Source organism: Mesoplodon densirostris, chromosome 15 (assembly GCF_025265405.1).
Source record: "Mesoplodon densirostris isolate mMesDen1 chromosome 15, mMesDen1 primary haplotype, whole genome shotgun sequence".
Taxonomy (NCBI): Eukaryota; Metazoa; Chordata; class Mammalia; order Artiodactyla; family Ziphiidae; genus Mesoplodon; species Mesoplodon densirostris.
Window position 1 is genome coordinate 23,530,082 of NC_082675.1, and position 17,913 is coordinate 23,547,994.

Below are 17,913 nucleotides of genomic sequence, written 5' to 3' on the forward strand. Positions count from 1 at the left end.
ACTTACAAACATTCACGAAAGAGCACGTAGGTGGCTCTCAGAAAACTGCCCACATCCCTAAAGGAGTCTCAGCTGGGGGAGCCCTGGACCCCAGCAAAGCACAGGGGAGAGACTGGGGGCTGCTCCAGAGTCCCTGCGTCTGTGACCATCCGGTTCCAAATTCTCTTGTTCTCCAAGGAAGGGGTCTCAGGAGGCTGGGAAGAAGGTTGCAGGGAAAGGGGGTCCCCAGGTGTGAGGCAGGAATAGGGACAGCAGTGTCTGCAGTGGGAGAGCTGCTCAGGCCCAGAAGAGCCCAACAGAAGCCCTGGTTCTGGCCCCAGTGTCCTGTGTGATTCCGAACAGGACCTCCTGGTGGCACCCCATGATCTGGAGCCCCACCCACCTTGTCCTGCCTGTGCCAACGTTCTGCCCACCCCGCCCTCACCCATGCCGGCACCCTTGCCCGGTGGAAACACCCCCTCTTCCCACCTGCCCGCCCCTGGCCTGGCAGAGCCCCACCCAGCTGGGCGCCCAGGACAGAGATGATCCCAGCCCCTCCAGCCCCGTCTCCCCACATGAATACAATCTGGAAAGCTTGCCAAGAGTAGATTCTTTATTAATTTCTCTTTTTTTCTTTTAAAAAAAGTATTCCTTCAGTATAAAAAATAAATATTTTAAATATGACATTGAATAAATAAAAATAATCTGTCAGTATGAAACATTCCCACAGGGTACATTCATCAAAGAGGAATTTGTCCCCCAAGGCCAAGTCCTTTCCAGTAGAAAGGAAGGAGGGAAACACGGAAGGATGCACGGAGCTAGCTAGCAGTGTGGATGGGAGTGACGCCCAGGTACTGGGTGTGGGCAAGGGACAGGCGGGACGGTGGAGGGGGGTGGCAATCCGGAAGTAGGAACATCTGTACCATCTGAAGGGAAATTAACCTCTCACTTGGTTCTGGCCTCCAGCCCCACACGCTATGTCTATTCTGGAGAGCCAGCAAGGCAGAGCTGGACTGCTTCTATCGGGGAGACATCCCCAAGGAGGGAACAAGGAGAGGGGGAGAAGGACGAGGAGGAGGAGAGACAAATAAATAGTGGTGCTTTCTCGTTTAAAAATTTTTTAAATAAATAAGGTCCCCAATACCCCTCTTTCGATAAACTGCAAAAGGACTGTCCTACCCCCTCCTCTCCTGCCGGCCTCTCCCTCCTCCTCGGGCTGGGGCCGTGACCCAGGATGCAGGTGTGGGTCAAAACCAGATAAAGGAGGAAGTGGACAGCTTCCTGCCCTGCAAAGCTTTTTTCCACACAAAGGCTCCAAAATTCAGAGATGCTGTGCAAAGTGGGTGCCCATCTGCCAGACAGGTTCTACGAAGAGCACTGAGGATGAGGGTGAGGGGCAGAGCCGGGGCTACGCCTTGGGGAGGAGAATCACTTGGTCCCCGAGCCTCAGAGGCTGCCCAGGTGGGCCTGGCACGGGGAGTCTGCGTCCACGGGGTGATGAGATGAAGGGAGACCAGCCGGCTCCAAGCCTTCCAAGCCACGTTCACTGACGGAGCAGAGTGACGGGGAACAGCAGGCTGAGATCCTGGACAAGGCTGAGCGCAACCCTCAGTGTCTTAACCCTCAGTTAAGACAGTGTTGGAAAACATGTAGCCATCGTGGTCTCCTCCAATGGGATGGACAACTCCCACCTCCAGCCCCCGACCCCAGGCCTCAGGGCCTGCCTGCTGCCTTGCCCACCTGCCCGCCGACGGACACGGGTAAAGTGCTCGGAGGAGGCAGAGGGGTGCAAAGTGAGTGCAAAGCACCAAAATCGTGCTGGCTGAACGGCTAGGCTCGCTGCCCGCTCAGGGTTTGAGAAGACGCCAGAACCCTGCTCTTAGCAGCTGCCCCAGCTCTGGGCCCTCCTCCCCTGCTCCCAGACTGGAGGGCGTTTCTCCACTAGCCTGGCCCCAGCACAAAGGAAAGGATCAGGTTCCCTGCCTGGGAGCCCAGACATGGGTGGGGGTGTGGGGGGAGGTGGGGCAGGAGGGACCACAGCTTCCTGGTCTGCATCCCAGGGCCTCCTCGTCCTCCTCTCCAGAGCAGGGGCCTCCTCCCTGGGCCGTCCAGCTTCCTGAGGTCCAGCCAGGTCCTCTCGCCCTCTGTGGGTGTTCAGGCCACCCGAGAAGGCACTTCCCCGCTGGGTGCTGGTCAGGACTGTTCCAGGGCCCCTAGACTGCTAGTCTAGAGGCAGCGTGAGGACAAGGAAACAGCAGCAGGTGGGCCACCAGGGCTGCCTTGCTCACTGCTCCAGGGGTGCCATCTCCATGGTGAATGTTGCCTCCAACAGCACAATTCCAGGGGGCGCCAGACAACACAGTGTTGAATGGGCCCCTTGGAGCCAAGCAACATGGTGGCCCTGGGAAAGGGCCCCTTGGCCACTCCACAAACTGGCCCAGCCTGCCTTGCAGCCAGGGTCCCGATAGCCCCAGAGCCAGTTACCATTAGGGTGGGGGGTGGAGCTATGTGCCCCATCCCCTCCCAGACTGACCAGTTCTCTCAGCTCCTGACCCTTCTCTGAGCCTCACCCATAAGGCTTATCCCACTTGTAACATCTTCGACTTCCAGACCAGGCCCTGCTAAGGCCTGGCCCCGGCTCCTGCAGAAGGAGCCATCATATTATTTCTGTTGGAGAGGGAGCAGGGAAAGGGGAATTAACTTTGCTATTTAAAGCACCAATAAGTTAATATAAATAGGGCATCAAAATAAATAGACAATCATGCTGGGTCAGACACACAGCACCCTTGGATCTCAGGCTTCCTGAGACCCTGACCTCAACTTCTGCTGTCCCCTTGCTCCGGGGACCAGTGATGGCCTCTGGTGCCCCTCAAGTACCTTTGTGTGACCTCATGGGGCCTCCGTGGGCCTCAGATGTGAGCTGCCACTCTGAACTACTGCATCCACCCCTCCCTTACAGACCCTTGCCCACAAGACTCTGGGTCCCCTCAGAACCTCCTCACCTGACTTTGCAACCCATTCACCTCCCCACACCCCGCCTCCAGGTCCAGCCACCAGACCCCAGCCACCGGGACAGCAGGACAGACTGCGGGCTCAAGGAAGAAGAGCCCGTCGAGACTTTCAAGGGCCTCTCTTCCTTCCCAGGCCTGAAGGCGGCCTCTCTGCCTTCCCAGGAGGCTGAAGGCCAGCGACCTCCTTCTGGAACCTTCCACCTGACAGTCCTAGGCCTGAGTTCTCCAATCACGCCCAAGACAAGGCAGCATCTCAAACCAGAGCTCCCTTTCTAGCCTTCCACTCACCATACTTGTAGGGGCCAAGGATCCTTCAGGATCCCAGCCCCTCTGGGCTGCCTGAGTTCCAACCAGACCTTTCAAGGTCTACCGAAGGGGCAGCGAAGGCACTGATAGTCATCATTCCGCTAACGCCCCCGACCCCTGCTGTCTTGCCCCATGGTCAGGGTCGCCGGAGGCAACTTGTGTGGTTTGCTCACGAAGACCCTGGCTGAGGGGAGGAGAAGGGGCCAAAATCCAGCCCGACACCGGGTGCCTGGCTGCAGTCTCCCAGAAGAAGGGGCGCTTTCTTCTAGTTGGTGCCATATATAGGTTCTCCCTCTGGGAGTTTTGGCTCTGCTTGGCTTCATCACAGCCCACCCTGGAGGGGGGTAGACTGGCCAGGAACCCCTCGGGGTCTGCGAGCAGCCCCCACTTGGCTTTGGCACTGCTCTGGGCCCCGGCCACAGTTTGAGAGACACCTAAGTCTAAGATCTCAGGTCACTGTGCACTATGAGACCTCCCGTCTAGAAGGCCTGGGCCACCACAGCGATGACCTGCTTATACTTCCCCAGGAGCTGACAGCCGAGCTTCTTCTTCTGGAAGACGTCCTTGCCTGAGGTGTCCGGGCCGTAGGCCACGTCCACGTGGGCCACGTGGTACTTGCTGCACAGGCGGCAGAGCACGTTGCTGAGGAGGCCCCGCATGACATCCGCCGTGGCGTTCAGCTTGCTGTGCAGGCTGTGGGCGCTGGGATTGAGAACCTTCTGGTCCCGTGTGATGTTGCCCAGGGAGGCTCCCAGGTACGCGATGATGCGGTACAGCTCCACCAGCCGGGCCCTCTCCGTGCCATTGGCGTGGAAGGGCGGGAAGTCGGTCACATTGGGGCTGCACAGCTTGTCCAGGTTGTTGGGGAACGGCTCCCCCTGGGCCGTGTACTGAGGAGCAGAGGGGAGGTGGCGTGGGAGTCAGGGGCGGGTGATGCAGCCCTGCCACCAAGTCTCTGGGGCAGCTCTTGGGCTTCAGTCCCCCCACCCCAAACACGGTGGCATGAGGACCCAATCACTTGCCCTGTAGGCATCTCGGGACTGTCCTGAGAGCCTGAAGTAATTGTGGGTGCGGATTCCCTTGGTAAAGCATCCAGGCCTATACCATGCAAGGAATTATCCTCCTCATCACAATCATCAGGACCACATGGGGACAGAAAGGAAAACACCGAGTCTCACCTCCAACATGTGCACCACACACACTTGCCCTTTCACCCACTGCACTCGCCCTCTTCCTGGGCGGCTCTGCACCCCTGTCACCCACAACCCGCCGTCTCTCCCAACAGCACCCTCCCGTCCACCTCACTGCCTCCTTCTCTGTCTCTCATCGGCCTCTCCCTCCACAAGGTGGAGGAATCCCAGGGTAGAAGTGCCAGGCACCCCCTTCTCCAGGCAGCTCTGCCCCTATCTAACTGGGCACACTAGGCAAGTGGCGGAGCCTGGGCCAGGGGGTGGGGAGGAAGCTGAGGGAGTCTGGGTGTGGTGGGACCAGTCCCCCTCCCTTCCCTTCCCTGACCAGCCCCGCCAGCCCAGGTCCCTGTAGCAAAGCCCAGCCCCTCCCTCCCTCCTTCCTTGGCACCCTGGGGGGAGACTTACATAGAGAATAAAGAGGGCTTTGGCACTGCTGTTGAGCTGCGCCAGCTGGTTCTTGATCTGGTTCATGAGGTTGCTGTGACATGGGTGGCGTGTGGCACAGGTGGCGTTGACAGGGGTGATGGGAAGGGGGCTCCCCGCTCCGTGTTTCCAGTGCAGAACCAGCAGCAGGGGCACGACTCCTGGGAACAGGCAGGAGGGAGCCATGAGCAGGGAGGTGGGGGGTGGGCAAGGGGTCTCATGGTAGAGAATGCGCCTCGTCTCCCTCAGGGACACCAGTGTCCCCTCTCAGCCTCCAGCTCTCTCTTCGCCCAGCATGGCTGTTTCTTACTTTCACGATGTCACCAAATCTGCTTCTCTGTCCCCCTCTCTCCAGAGCTCTAACCCTCTGTCTCTGCTTCACTCCCATCTATCACTCCCTGCTGTCTCCTGACAGGAGCAAGGGGGCAGAACGTGAGCTGTTTCTACCAGTTGGAAGCTGGGTCCAGGGTGACACCATCCTGGCCTCTGGCTGGAGGGTACCACGCCCCAGCCCCAGCGGGTCTCAAGGAAAAGAGCAGCCCCTACCTCCCCACCTCCCAGGATGGTCCAGATTCCTAAGTGTTACTTCACGCTTCAGTCTCTCAGAGTGGGCTTCTTAGGGGACCACGGGGAGGGGGGCGGTTTCTGCTGACCCTCATCTCCCAAACCTGTCACATGATTTTGGCTCACTGGGCCCTTTGTCCCCTAATTCTGTGGTTATCCTTCTCCAAATATGGCCACTATCCTATCTAGGACCCTCAACTCCACCCCAATTCTGCAGCTCTGCGCCCCCCTCCATTCCCAAGTCATTCTTCAAAACTTCCTATCCCACTCTGTACTGCTCCTGGCCCCCATGCCCTCCCACTCCTGTCTACTGGTCCTTGCCCCAGGTTGTGGGTTAGGACAAGGAGAATCCTGGGGTCCCTCAGTCCCCCAGAGCCTTCGGGAGGGCAAAGGAATGGTGCAACCAGGAAAGAAAAAAGGGAACATGTCGCACGCAGCCAGGTGGGCGGGGGAGGAAGGAAAGTGAAAGGTGACAGGAGAGCTGAGAGCTGTCCGGGCCTGTCCAGGATCGCCCCTCCCCGCCCAGGGCGCCTGCTTCCCGCCTCCCCCACCTCCCCTTGCTTTCCAAGTGACCCAAGCATCAAGGGCTGGGGTCGGTGGACCTGTGAGGCTGGAGAACCGATGAGGTTGGGGGAAAGGGTGGCGCGCAGGAGCCGGGTCCCTTCCTGGGACAGTGGCAGCCTCAAGTTCACTTCTGGGTCCCCTGTGCCTCCCAGCATCCCCCGGCAGTGCTGAGGCCCCCAATGGCTGGGGGGCCCCCACACCCCAGGCTCACCTAGCACAGACCACAGCTTTCCAGACACTAGCAGATGGAGGCGGCACCTGCTCCCGTCCCGGGCCGGAGTTTGCAAGCTGCTCGGAGGCCGGCGCCCCTCCCAGGGAGCAGCCCGGGACGCGGTTGGAAAAGAGAAAGCGGAAAGACAGAAAGAAAGAAAGAAAGAAAGAAAAGAAAGAAAGAAAGAGGGAGGGTGAGTCCCGGAGAAAGTTGAGCGGGAAGAGCAGCAGGAGAGCCGGCGGAGCGAGGAGGAGGAGGAGGAGGAGGAGGGGGAAGGCTGCGGCGCACCCTCCCTTGCCCGCCAACCTGCGGGCCCCAGGGCGGGCTGGGTGCGCGGTGCCGGGACCATGTGCCTGCTCTCGCTCCCGGCCGCCACCCAGCGCCTCCGGCGGCCCGGCGGGCTGCGCGGGCGCCCCAAGTGTCCGTGTGTCTGCGGCGAGTGGGTGTCCCGCTCACGATCGCCAAGTGCCCCAAGTTACCGCTGCGCCCGTGGCGGGGTGCGGAAGCCGGCGCGGGGCGGGTGGATTTACCTGCCGCCAAGACCTTCATTATGGGCTGGACTCCAGAGGGCCTTGGAGGAGACCTTAGATGCCTGCAGTTTTCAGAGGTTCATGCTCAAATGGGGAATTTGCCCGATTTATATACTGGAGCCTGTGTTGTAAGACAGAGAGAGAAACAGCTATATTTAGCAGGGATCCCCGTCCAGGAAGTTGTTTGAGGTGCATCATAGGAAATTATGAATGGAAGAAAGTGAGAGTGAAGGGGGGGCAGTGAGGGGGGAGGGTGGCGAGAGCAGACTTTTTCCCTCTTCTAAGAATTTGATTGATAAAATTATAATGAACTCTTCAACAAAACACCCTGCGGTTTTCCTGCGTGGCTTGCCCTGGGAGTTGCTTGAAGATGGGGAGGGGGAGGAGGGTCCCCGAGTCATCGGGGTCCCTGGGCAGTGGGTACCCCAGACAGCCCTGACTCACCTGGGTTTGGGGAGGTGGCTTGAAACTAGGCAAGCAGACGGAGGCTGCCACCTGTGGCCCCCTGGTCAGGGGGTTAGGGGGTCAGTGGGGAGGAGGCAGGCTGGGGCTTGGCTGAGAAGGCGGCTCCAGGAAGAGGGGCTGGGGCCCTGGTGTGGACTTTAGACGGTAAAAAAGCGAAACTGAACGTGAGCGCTGGAAGCTACCGCAGAGGTGGGCTCCTCCAACCTGCCCGCTGCCACCATGCAAAGTGGGGCTCCCAAAGGGACAGGTTGTCCAGGGTCTCACAAGGTCAGGCCTCCTGACTGCCATCAGCAAGCCTGCATTGATGACCACAGGTACCTGTGGGGCTGAGGAGGGGGCTGGGAAGATGGGAGGTGAGGGGTTGCTGTGACTCCCTTCTTTGGGGAGAGCCTGGGGAGGAGATTCTGGGAAGGTGTGGTGTGTCTGGTGTTTACCTAAACTCTTTGCACCCTTCAGGGGACGGTGGTCCAGCATTTCCATTTTGAAAGGACATTTAGAGCAGAGACTTAAGGAGGCTGAGCCAATCGGAGCCAGATTTGCTCCTCAGGACGCAGAGGGATGGCTGAGGAGAACAGAAAATGTCTTGGAGGGCCCTTGGGGCTCAGCATCAGAGAATGATTATGGCCCCCAAAAGGTGCTTCTGGAGTCTCTTAGGCAGGGTCACAAATTCTGGTGTCTATCGTGGCCAGGTAGATTCATAAATGAGTAAGGAGGGGCAGGAAGGAATGGTGAGGACTAGGGCAAAATGAGCACAGCAACTCCTCCCTGGCAAAAAGCACTCAAAACAAAGCAAAAGAGGTGGGGGAGTGCTGATCAGACACATCTGGGGCTATGTGGTCCCACAAGTTGCCAGGGGCACCCCCGCTGCAGCCCTCCCACCTGACCCCGACCAGAGAACGAGGCAGGAGAGTTGCTTCTCCAAGGCCAGGGAGCCCTGCAGCCTTTCCCTGGCCCCTGATTCCCTCTGCCCACCCCCTCAGCCCTCCCCCATGCCCCCAGCTCCCGCCTCTTGCCACATCCCGGAGGACCTGCCCAGCGTTGTTCGTTCTGTGCCAGGACGAGCCCTCCTGCTGCCACCGTGCCCCCTCCCCACCACGCACGCCCTGCCCTCTCCAGGCTGCTTCCTCCCCGCTCTCCCAGCTGGGCCTCGGCTGTGGGGCCATAAAACTGCCCATCCCAGCGGGCGCTTCCCAGCAGGGAGGAGGCTGGTAGAGCCCACACTGGCTTTCCTTCCTCCTCCCAGCCGCTCCACACCTTGTGTCTTCCTTGGGGGCCATGGAAGGCCCCACCTGGCACTTGCCCCTCTCATGCACCTGCTCTGGGGTCTGTGTATGCCCCTAGGAGGTCCAGCCACCCCAGCCTGTCTCAGGCAGCCCCACACCCCAGGACATCCCAGCTCACCTCCCTCTCATAATCCCCCAGTGAGCACTCGGGGAGCATGAACTCTGGATCAGCCTCCAGACCGCCCCCCCACATCTCCCAGACCCCTGTCGTCTGACTCATCCTGACTCTTCTGTTGTGGACCCCAAATCCATTTCACCAGGGCCCCACAGAGGCCCCATCTATGGGTCCCCTGTTCCCCCGCCCAAGTAGCTCACTGGGTGCCCTGATTCTCCTGGAGGCAGCCTCCTCGTCCCACGGTTCCTCCCCTGCATCACTCCCAGTGGACTCGCCGGGCCTTGCACTGTCCTCTGGCTGCCCAGACCCCTCCTCAGCCCTATAAAACGCCCCCAAACGCCATGTAATCTCAGCCCCACCCCACAGGAAACAGGAAGTGGGGCGGAGTCTAGAAGATACTTCACCCTCGCCCTGATTGGCCCCCTCCCCTGCCTCAGTTTCCCCTCTCACGGTACCTGACTTGGTCTGTGCTCCCCAAGTGTTCTGGGCCCCTCGGCACCCCAGGCCCAGCCTCCCTCTCCTGTCCATGTCCAGCCACCACCTGCACCGGGCCTCTCGGGGGCAGGCCGGGCAGGGTCTCGGAGCCGCGGACCCGTGAGCCGCCTGCAACGTGGCCTCGGTCCCCGGGAATCGGCTGCCCAGGCGGCGCTCCAGGCCAGCTTTGGTCTCCTGGAGTTTGTTTTCTTCCTTCCCTCTCTACGCTGCTATGTGTGTGTGTGTGTTTTCCCCAGCTTCCTCACGGAAGGCATCCTCCCTTCTTGGCTGCCTGCTCCCAGGGTCGTGACCCCAGGCCCCACCCTGGAGTGGCAGCCCCAGCCCGGCCCCTTCCAGCTGTGACTTCATCCCAGCCTGTCCTGCTTCTGCACACTGGGCCTGCTGGGGATTTGACCGGCCTCGGGGTGAGGGGGACAGTTGGGGCCCACATAGGGCACCCTCAGTCTGGGCGGGGGGCGGCCAGGCCAGGGCTGGGGGTGCTCCTCCAGGCGGCTGTGCCATCCACCTGCTCATCTCCAGGAAGCGAGTCCAGGGCCGGCCTGGGGCCTCCCCAGGGCCCCTGAGGGCTCTTCTCTCCCACTCACTTTGGCACATGTGGCCATTCAGCCCCTCCTTTTCTTCTGATTCTCACTCGCCATCCACAAGTCTCTCTTAGAATGTCAGGTGGGGAAGCTGAGGCTCAGAGAGGTGAAGACACTTGCCCAGGGCAGCACAGAGAGCTAACAAGAGAATGAGGCCTGGACCCCCGGCCTCTGGCTTGAAGGCCACAGCTAATGCCAGCAGCACCTCATGCTGCGATGGGAGCAAGAGGTGGCGAGCTGCACTCAGGCCGCTTCTCCCAGGAAGCCTCCCCTTCCTCCCACAGCCCAGGTTAGCTGAGTCTGCCCAGCCCTGCCCACTCTCCTTTCAAGTGGGAACAAGTCTCATTCCTCCCTCTTTGAGGGCTTGGTTGGGGTCTGATCCTCATTTGTACTCTTGACAGCACCTGGCTCAGGGTTACATCAGAGCAGATGCTAAGTATTTTCTAAAAGCATTTTAGTTTCCAAAAGCTGTCTGTGCCAAGTCTCTCATGGCGAGAAGGAGTAAAGTCTGCTGGTTGGAAGCATGGACTTCAGCCTCAGTCAGAGCCGGGTTAGAGGTTTGGGTCTGCCAGTTATGAGCTGGGTGACTTTGAGGAAGTGACCACGTCCTGGCCTCAGTCTTCTCATCTATAAAATGGGAATAATGACACCTGTGCTGTGCATTTGCTGTGAGGGCTCAGGCTCAGCACAGTTCTGGGAGCCCAGCCAACCCTCTACGCATCAGCATTGATCCTCCTCACCGCGGAGGAGTAGGGGTTCTTGTCCCCATTTTACAGATGAGGAAAGTTGGACATAATCCAGGGCTAAAGGGGGAAAGTTGGGCAGGAGAGGGGCCTGTTCATTCTCTCCTGATGGATAATGGAAACAAAACACCCTCGAGCCTCCAGCTTCCGGGGTGCCCCAGGAAGATCAGATGGGTTGCTGGGGGGGGCGCTGGCACGGCGGTGGGCTCTCTCTCCCTACGTCCCATCCTGGCCCGTGACCAACCCCACCCCAGGCTTGAGCTGAAGACAGTGGCTGACCCAGCCTCACCGCCCCCAGGAGCTGATTCACCCCCAGGGCCCATCTGAGAAGGAAGGAGACATAGTTCAGCTCAGAGGGGCTTGAATCACCAGCCGCCCCCTGCGGAGCCCCGGGGGGAGTTGTGGAGGTGGGGGACAGCCCCCTGCCTGTCTGTCTGTCTCTTTCCTGGGCCCCGGGGCACTCAGGGGAGAGGGTAACATGGCAGTGGCCATTGGCAGGGGGTGGCAGGGAGGTACTCTCACAGCCAGGCATCCTGTGTGGGCAGCCAGGAGCAGTTACTCACCAGGTAAGCAGCTCTCTGGGCATCGGGGAATTCCCCAAGACTAGTGACCCAGAAACAGTGCTCTGGGCAACCCCCATTGCCCAGGCTGGCCCCCCCTCCTCCCTTCCCATCCCTCTTCCCTGTCCCCATCTAAGATCTCAGTTCTCTGAAAACGCGACCAGCAGCTGCTCTCAGCCATCAGCTCAGTCCTCGCTCCTCGCCTTGACGCTCCCACCTGGGCAATGAGCACAGCGGAGTCAGATGGGCCCAGGGGAGGAAGTTGGGGGCCAGAGGGAGTGGCCCAGGACCAGAGTTGGTGAGGGGCAGCCAGAGGAGACAGGAGAAGCTCAGGAATTCCTGGCACAGCCCTGGCAGTTGGGTATCCTGTCCAAAAAGGCAAAAACACCTCATTATTCAGCACTTGAGAAAGGAGGATGTAACTACACCTGCAGGGCTGCCCACCTCCACCATCTATATGCTCTCATGTACTTTCCTGTGGCTGCTGGCTCGGCTTTGCAAGTCACCTTTGGTCCCTTTGGGGCTAGATTGGTAGCACCAGTGAGTACGGGTGTGTCTTAGAGCCAGGCAAACATGGGTTTGATTCCTGCCCACAACTGTGACCTGGGGCAACTGGCTTCCTCTCTCTGAGCCCACTGAGAGTGAGGATGCGGTAGCGCTGGGCTCATGGGGCTGTCATGAAGATGTTAAGTGGGAAACACACAGTGCCTGCCACGTGGCAGCCATTCTAACCAGAGGTCGGGGTGGCCACAGGAGGGGCTCAAACCCTTGCCTGAGTCAGGGGATTGGGTTGGGCCTGGGTCCAGGGGTCCGTGCTCCACCCGTGATCTGAGAGTTAGGCCAAGGAGGGCTCCTGAGTCCTCTCAGTAGACAGACTGTGGTGTGGGTCCTGGGGGAACAGGCAACCTCTCAGAGCCTCTGCAGGGGAATAAGCAATACTTCCCACGTTGGGAATAAGCAACACTTCCCTTCCAGCTGTCTTTGGGGCTCTTGAGGTCCAGTTCTGGGCCTATAGTCTGCCCTTCTCACCCTCACCCCATCAAATCTCTGGCAGGGACCAGCTACACACCCTCGGGGCCAAGTGGGAGCTAGAAGCCAGTCTGGCCTCCTGCCAACTGTCCCCAGCATCACCCTGACATTTCCTGACTGGTTCTGCGTCAGGAATCACCCCCCTGGAGGTGAATCAGAGTGACTGCATATTTTTTCTTCAATTCTGATAGAAATTGCAAGGGAAGCAGCAGCCTACAGGGCTCCGATCATCAGTGGGGTCAGAGGCCTGCCTCCGAGGTCCATGCCAAGTTGCATGGGGCCTGATTCCACTGCAGGCTCTGTCCTCAACGTCTCCATCTTTAGAATGGGTGTCTCTCCTCTCTGATGGTTCGTGCATCAGCCCTTAATGGATCTGGCATTTTAGCCTCTGCAAGCACTTTGACCTCCCCCAGGCTCTCTCTGAATCTTGAACTAGCTTGAGACCATCGCAGGCAGAGGTAAAGAGCGATATTTTCACAACTGTAAGTCTTTGCCTCTTAGTGGATCATGGATTCAATTTAGAGGGTTGCCGCCAGCACTTTCAAAAGAAAATAGAATCGCAAAATCACCCAGCATTGCCCAGAGCGAGGGCAAGCACTGCTCGGTGAAACTTTTGTTTCCGTTGTCTGGATGTGTCAGCATGTGCATCACCCTCTGGTTGCAAGGTGCAATGTGTTTCGAACTGCGGGTCTCAGTCAGAAACGTTTGTAAGCCACTGGTATCAATGATGAAAACCAGGCCCTGAGGGGCTGAGGAGTGACTTGCCCGAGGTCACTCGGCAGCTGGCAATGTGGGGTTCCTGACTTGCTCCTCAGCTGCCATCCTTTGCAGCCCAGGAGTGGCAGGAGGTGCTGCAGGCAGGGTGGGGCCGGGCAGGTGCTCATGGTGGGGGGGCGGGGGCCTGGCATCACCTGGTGCCAGGACAAAGGCCCTCCCACGGCCTGGCCTCTCACCATCCACTCCCTTCCACAGCCTCAGATCCCCGGGCTCCCCACCCCGCCCGGCCCTGCCCGGGTGGGGCCCGGAATAGTCACAGGCCTTCCTCACTCTGCCACCTTGCTCTTCATCCTCATTCGGGCAGCAGGAGGGGGACGTGGTTGCAGTCCCCGCTCCAGGGTAGCCCGCGGCCCAGAGGCCCAGCCCACTTCTGGGAGTGCCTGCTGGGCTCCCCTTGGGTCTGTCTCTCCCAGCCAGAGTGGGCATCTGCATGTGTGTGCGTGTGTGGTGAGGCCGTTTGTGTGGCTGTGTCTGTGTTGGGCTGTGTCTGGCCATGTGTGTGTGTGCGTGTGCGTGTGTGTGTGTGTGTGGCTGGGAGGGAGCCGGGGTGGACACACCTCTGGCTGACTTTGTGAGCCCCCTGTGTGATTGTGTGAGTGTGTGTGTGACCGTGTGCCTGGATCCTGTACCAGTGGATGTGAGTCTGTGCGTGCCAGGGGTCTCTGGACATGTGTGGGGAGGCGTGACCCTGTGTGTGTGTGTGTGTGTGTGTGTGTGTGTGCGCGCGCGCGCGCCCCCGAGTGTGTCTCCAACAATCCCTGCTCCTCACCCTCCAGCCCCCGCCCCTGGGAACTCTGTGGCAGCCTCACGTCACGGGGGCCACCAGCAGCTGGTTTCCTCCCTACCCCGCCCCAGCGCCGCCCCCCTGCCCTGGCCACCCTGACTCTTGGCTCAGGGACCAAGCTGATGTCAGAGCTGAGCTGACAGCTTCCTTCTCCCACTGGATTTTCCAAAAGAGAGAGACCACAGCCCGGCTCCTATTAAATAATCGTGGGGTTGGTGGGGGGAGGTGGGGAGGATGTTTCACTCAGTGATTTCCTGAACTCAGAAGCAATAAACAGAACAGGAAGCAGCCCCACGGACCCACTCAGCCTGAAACTGGCTGGCCCTGAGGTGGGGACTGGCGTCCCCTCCCCCAGACAAGCCCACTGGGGCCACCCTGACCCGACCCCAGAGCTGATGTCAGGGAAGCAGCCAGGCCCTCTCCCCAACCGTCCCTCAGCGCCAGCACGGACTGAGGAAACCGTTCTGAGGATGGTGGGTGGGAGGTGATGTGAGCCTCAGGCCTGATGATAAGATGGACAGAGTAGAGTAGCCCAGTCCCAGTGGGCGGGGGGGATAGAGGGGTGAGGCCCGGCGGAGGATGGACCGTCCTCCTCCTGGGAAGAGAAGAAAAGATGAGCTCCCTGAAGTCAGGGAGGGACAGGACCAGGTAGGGGAGGAGCTGGGGGGAGCCGAGAGGAGAGGGCCAGGCTGCCCCTCTGTCCTCCAGGTAACCTGGGTATGACACCCGTCCCCACTACCCTGCACCCGTGAGCCACTCCAGCCCTGCTTCCCATGCTTTCTGGGGCACGTGGCTGGCCCATCGCTGACCCCAAAGGCCTTATGAGCTTCTCTCCCGCCTGCATCCCCCAAAGCAAGCAAAGCACTCACGAGAGTCCCCTATTATCTCCAGTCCTAACACCCATCCCCGCGGGAGACACTTTAATCCTGGTTTTACAGACATGGAAACTGAGGCTCAGAAAGTTGAACGATTTGCCTAAGGTCACACAGGGTGCGATGGAGCGAGCTCTCCAGCCCACGACCCCACAGCCTCCCTCAAACCGGAGCCAGGAGGCCAAGTGTGGTCCAGGGCTCACTGGCAGCAGGGGGCCAGGGGGGTCCCCAGGATGAGTCAACCCCAGGATCCCCTCCTTCTGCCTGGGCCGGCCGCTCAGCTGCTTATCAGCTGCAGGACTCCCATGACACAATCCCGCTCTGATCTCCTGCCCAGCCAGGCCTCCTCCACCCCTGCCCCACCCCTGGACCCCGTTTCCGCTTCCTCCCTTTCTGGGTGGGACCACGCCTGCCCCAGGATCACAGTGGACTGTCTAGAGAGCTGGAGTCCCGCAAGCCCCTCAGTGGCTGTGGCCTCCCCAGAGTCCACTCTGGTCAGCAGGCTGGCAGCAGGAGACCCTCACATAGAGGGAGGACAGTGGCCTGTAGTTCCTGACCCTTAGGCTCCCCTTCAAGAGCCCACGTACCTCCTAAAGTGGTGTTAGCCTGGGAAACTTAAAGACCACCCTGGCCTCTGCTGCCTCCATGTCCCCACTTGCAAAGGGAAAAGGTCAGAAAGAATGAGGGGGGTGTCGGGGGGGTGGGGTTGGTGGTCTCTGCAATCAGCCAGGCCTCAAGGGCAGTCCTAGCTTTGCCACTCACAGCCTCAGACAGGTGACCTCATTGCTCAGACCCCAGTTCCAATAGTATAAAATGGGACACAATGTTGTCAACCTGCGAGGTTAACATCACCCTCTGGGAAACCCTGCAGGCACAGAAGACATGCCTGAGTGACTGATAGTATTATTATCTTAGCTGTTAAAACTTCACAGGTGGGGCCCAGAGAGGGGAAGTGACTTTTCCAAGGCCACAGATTAGTGGCACACCCTCAACAGCATGTGGGCTGTGTGCCTCCCTCAGGCTCCCAGACAAGGAGTCGGGAATCCCAGGTTTTAGTCCTGATTAGCTGTGAGGATTCCAGAAAGAACCTTTTAGGAGTCTCGGTTTTCCTGTCTGTAAAACCAGCCTAGAGAAGGCCATCTGTCTCCAAGGATACAGAAAGGCTCTTTGAGGTGTGAACTATGGGATGGGGTGGTGGAGGATAGAGAAAGCCTCCCAGGCACCCTGGAGCGCTGGACACAGCGGGGGTGAGGGCCAGGTCCAGGGCTCGCGGCCCAGCGCTCGCCAGCACTCAGCCACTGAGCTCAGCCCCAAGCCGTGGGCTGCAGCGCCCTCCACTGACCAATGGGCAGCAGGCATCGTGGCAGGGGCACCTCCAGCCCTGGGTCCACCTGACTGGGTCAGTGCCTTCCGTAGGGCTGGGCAGGGCAGGATTTGGGGATAGAAGAAGTGGGGGTAGATGCCTGGGGCTCAGAATGGAGGGTAGGCCGAGGCCGTCAGCCAGGGCGGAGAAGGAGGCCAGCGGAGGGGTCCTGGAGGGGCCTCTGCCCTGCTGAGCACCTGGCGGTCGGGGGGAGGGGGTGTGCCTTGAGGACTGGCCACAAGGGGGTGCCAGAGACCTCATGAAGTGGGCCTGGGATGGGGGCTGCGTGACTCCATCCAGTGGGAGCTCTGGGAGGAGGGGCGGGGGGGGCGGGTAGGAGGGAGAGGAGGGGGAGGAGGGGGACTACTGTCCCCTCCCACCCCCCTCAAGCCCCAGGACCACCTAATCCCCACCCAGGACAGGTTCTGGGGACAATGTCCCTGCCCTCCCGGGAGCCTCTCCCCAGTCCTGGGGAACTGCTGATGGCAAGATTGGGGTCCAGCCCCTTCTCAGGTTATTTATGCCAAGGTGCCACCCGCCCCCCCGCCCCCCGGTGCCAAACTCTGTGAAGATTTTACTTATATTTCTCCTTTCTCCCTGCATGGTCCGTGAGCTGGTGCCCCCACAGTTAAGCCCACCTTACAGAGTAAGCAAAGCACAGAGAGGTCGAGTCCTCTCTGGGTCAAGGTCAAAAGCATAGGGGCCATGACCTTGACCGACCACACACCCCAGAGCCCCCCTTGAGGGACTTCACTTTAGCAAAGACTCACTCTCTTCTCCCAAAAGCAGAGGCAGGCAGGGACCACCCTGTGACCCACCGCAGCCCCTTCTGGGGGGACAGGGACCCTCTACCTGCCAGGTCTCCATCCCAGGGAAAGCTAGGCCGCCACGAACTCAGAACCCTCCACTGCTCTGGGGAAAAGGGAACTTGAGGGCCCCTTGGGAATCCAGGAATCAACACCCCCAGGGGTGACCCCTTCGGGATGGCAAAGCCAGGACTCCGGCCTCCCCATCCAGTACTCTCTCCTCTGCCCTCTAAACCTGCCATGATCTTTAACCCCTCAGGTGTCCACATGACACTTTCACATCTGGTCTGAACTCTACCTCCACAGGCTCAGAGACATGTGCAGGGCACGTCTTACCATGCCCATTACGCGGACGGGGAGACTGAGGCCTGGAGAGCCAGGTGGGCCATCCGGTGCCCCCGACACATGCGGGAAAAGGTGACGTTTGCCTGTGCTGAGGATAAATTGGGGGAAGCCTACCGTGGTCTGTGCCACGCTGGACCCTCCAGCGTCTGGCGGGGTGCTTGCTGGGTCTTCAGTGGGGCACCGTCAACGTGGGCCAGGATCCTCTGCTTCTTGCTCCTGCTGAATCTTCTCTGGAGACAGCTCCTCACCCCGCCCCCGACTTGACTTCCCGTCCAGGGCCGGGTGGCCCCGAGGCTCCCCCCACTTCCACCCCACCCCCTGGCTGAAGGGTTGGGGGCAACAGGGGCCGGAAGCCCAGGTCCCTGGCCAGACTGCACCTGACACACGTGGGGCAGGGTCTTCAAGTTGGTTGAGGGGAGAAGCAGGGCCAGGGGTGGGGAGGGGTCGTCCTTGGGCCCGGCGGCCCCTGCCCTGTGCTGCGTGGCGAGGCCGCCGGGGCCTGACTCACGGCTGACTGGGCCGCGCCCAGCCGGCCAGGGTGATCCAGGCCGGCATAAGGCGATGACTGGGCAGCCCTCCACATGACCGGCCGGGGTCGGCCTTAGGTGTTTTGACTCAGACCTGCCACAGGCCGTGTGCACCAGGGCCATGTCCCCTTGTCCCCATCCCTGGAGGAGTCACAGGGCTGCAGCCAACCCCCAGGACACGGTGCCCCTCAAGCCACCACTCCTTGCCCTGGCACCCACCTCAGAACCCGGGAGCCACCTGGCCCATCTGGTCCGCCCTCCTCCACGGGCTCTGGGGCCCCACCTGCCCAACCCCCTCCCTCAGAGACCTTCGCCCCTCCCCGAGTCAGTGGAGCCCAGCCCTCGGGGACGCCCCAGGAAGCAGGGAGCGGGGTTGGCTGAGCCCAGGGC

The 17,913-nt window shown here is 60.3% G+C and overlaps 1 protein-coding gene across 3 annotated transcripts; it reads right to left on the reverse strand.

The window, feature by feature from the left end:
- Positions 1 to 636: 636 nt before the first annotated feature.
- Positions 637 to 17,165, reverse strand: LIF (LIF interleukin 6 family cytokine). 3 transcript variants are annotated; one of them, XM_060118693.1, is made up of 4 exons: positions 17,111 to 17,165; positions 6,779 to 6,899; positions 4,892 to 5,070; positions 637 to 4,186 (listed from the first exon to the last, which is right to left on the reverse strand). In XM_060118693.1, the coding sequence occupies exons 2-4, from the start codon at positions 6,795 to 6,797 to the stop codon at positions 3,776 to 3,778; spliced, it is 609 nt and encodes a 202-aa protein (XP_059974676.1). In that variant the 5' UTR covers positions 6,798 to 6,899; positions 17,111 to 17,165; the 3' UTR covers positions 637 to 3,775. The 3 variants fall into 3 exon arrangements, with proteins under 3 accessions (XP_059974676.1, XP_059974675.1, XP_059974674.1); XM_060118692.1 differs by lacking the exon at positions 17,111 to 17,165 and adding an exon at positions 9,097 to 9,138; XM_060118691.1 differs by lacking the exons at positions 6,779 to 6,899; positions 17,111 to 17,165 and adding an exon at positions 6,249 to 6,597.
- Positions 17,166 to 17,913: the final 748 nt, after the last annotated feature.

Excerpts from the sequence above, each read along its gene's own strand:
- LIF (XM_060118691.1), bottom strand. The coding sequence starts at position 6,597 with ATGGTCCCGGCACCGCGCACCCAGCCCGCCCTGGGGCCCGCAGGTTGG. Across the intron at positions 5,071-6,248 it reads AAAGCTGTGGTCTGTGCTAG|GAGTCGTGCCCCTGCTGCTG; the intron begins GTGAGCCTGGGG and ends GCCTGTTCCCAG. Across the intron at positions 4,187-4,891 it reads AAGCCCTCTTTATTCTCTAT|TACACGGCCCAGGGGGAGCC; the intron begins GTAAGTCTCCCC and ends TCTGCTCCTCAG.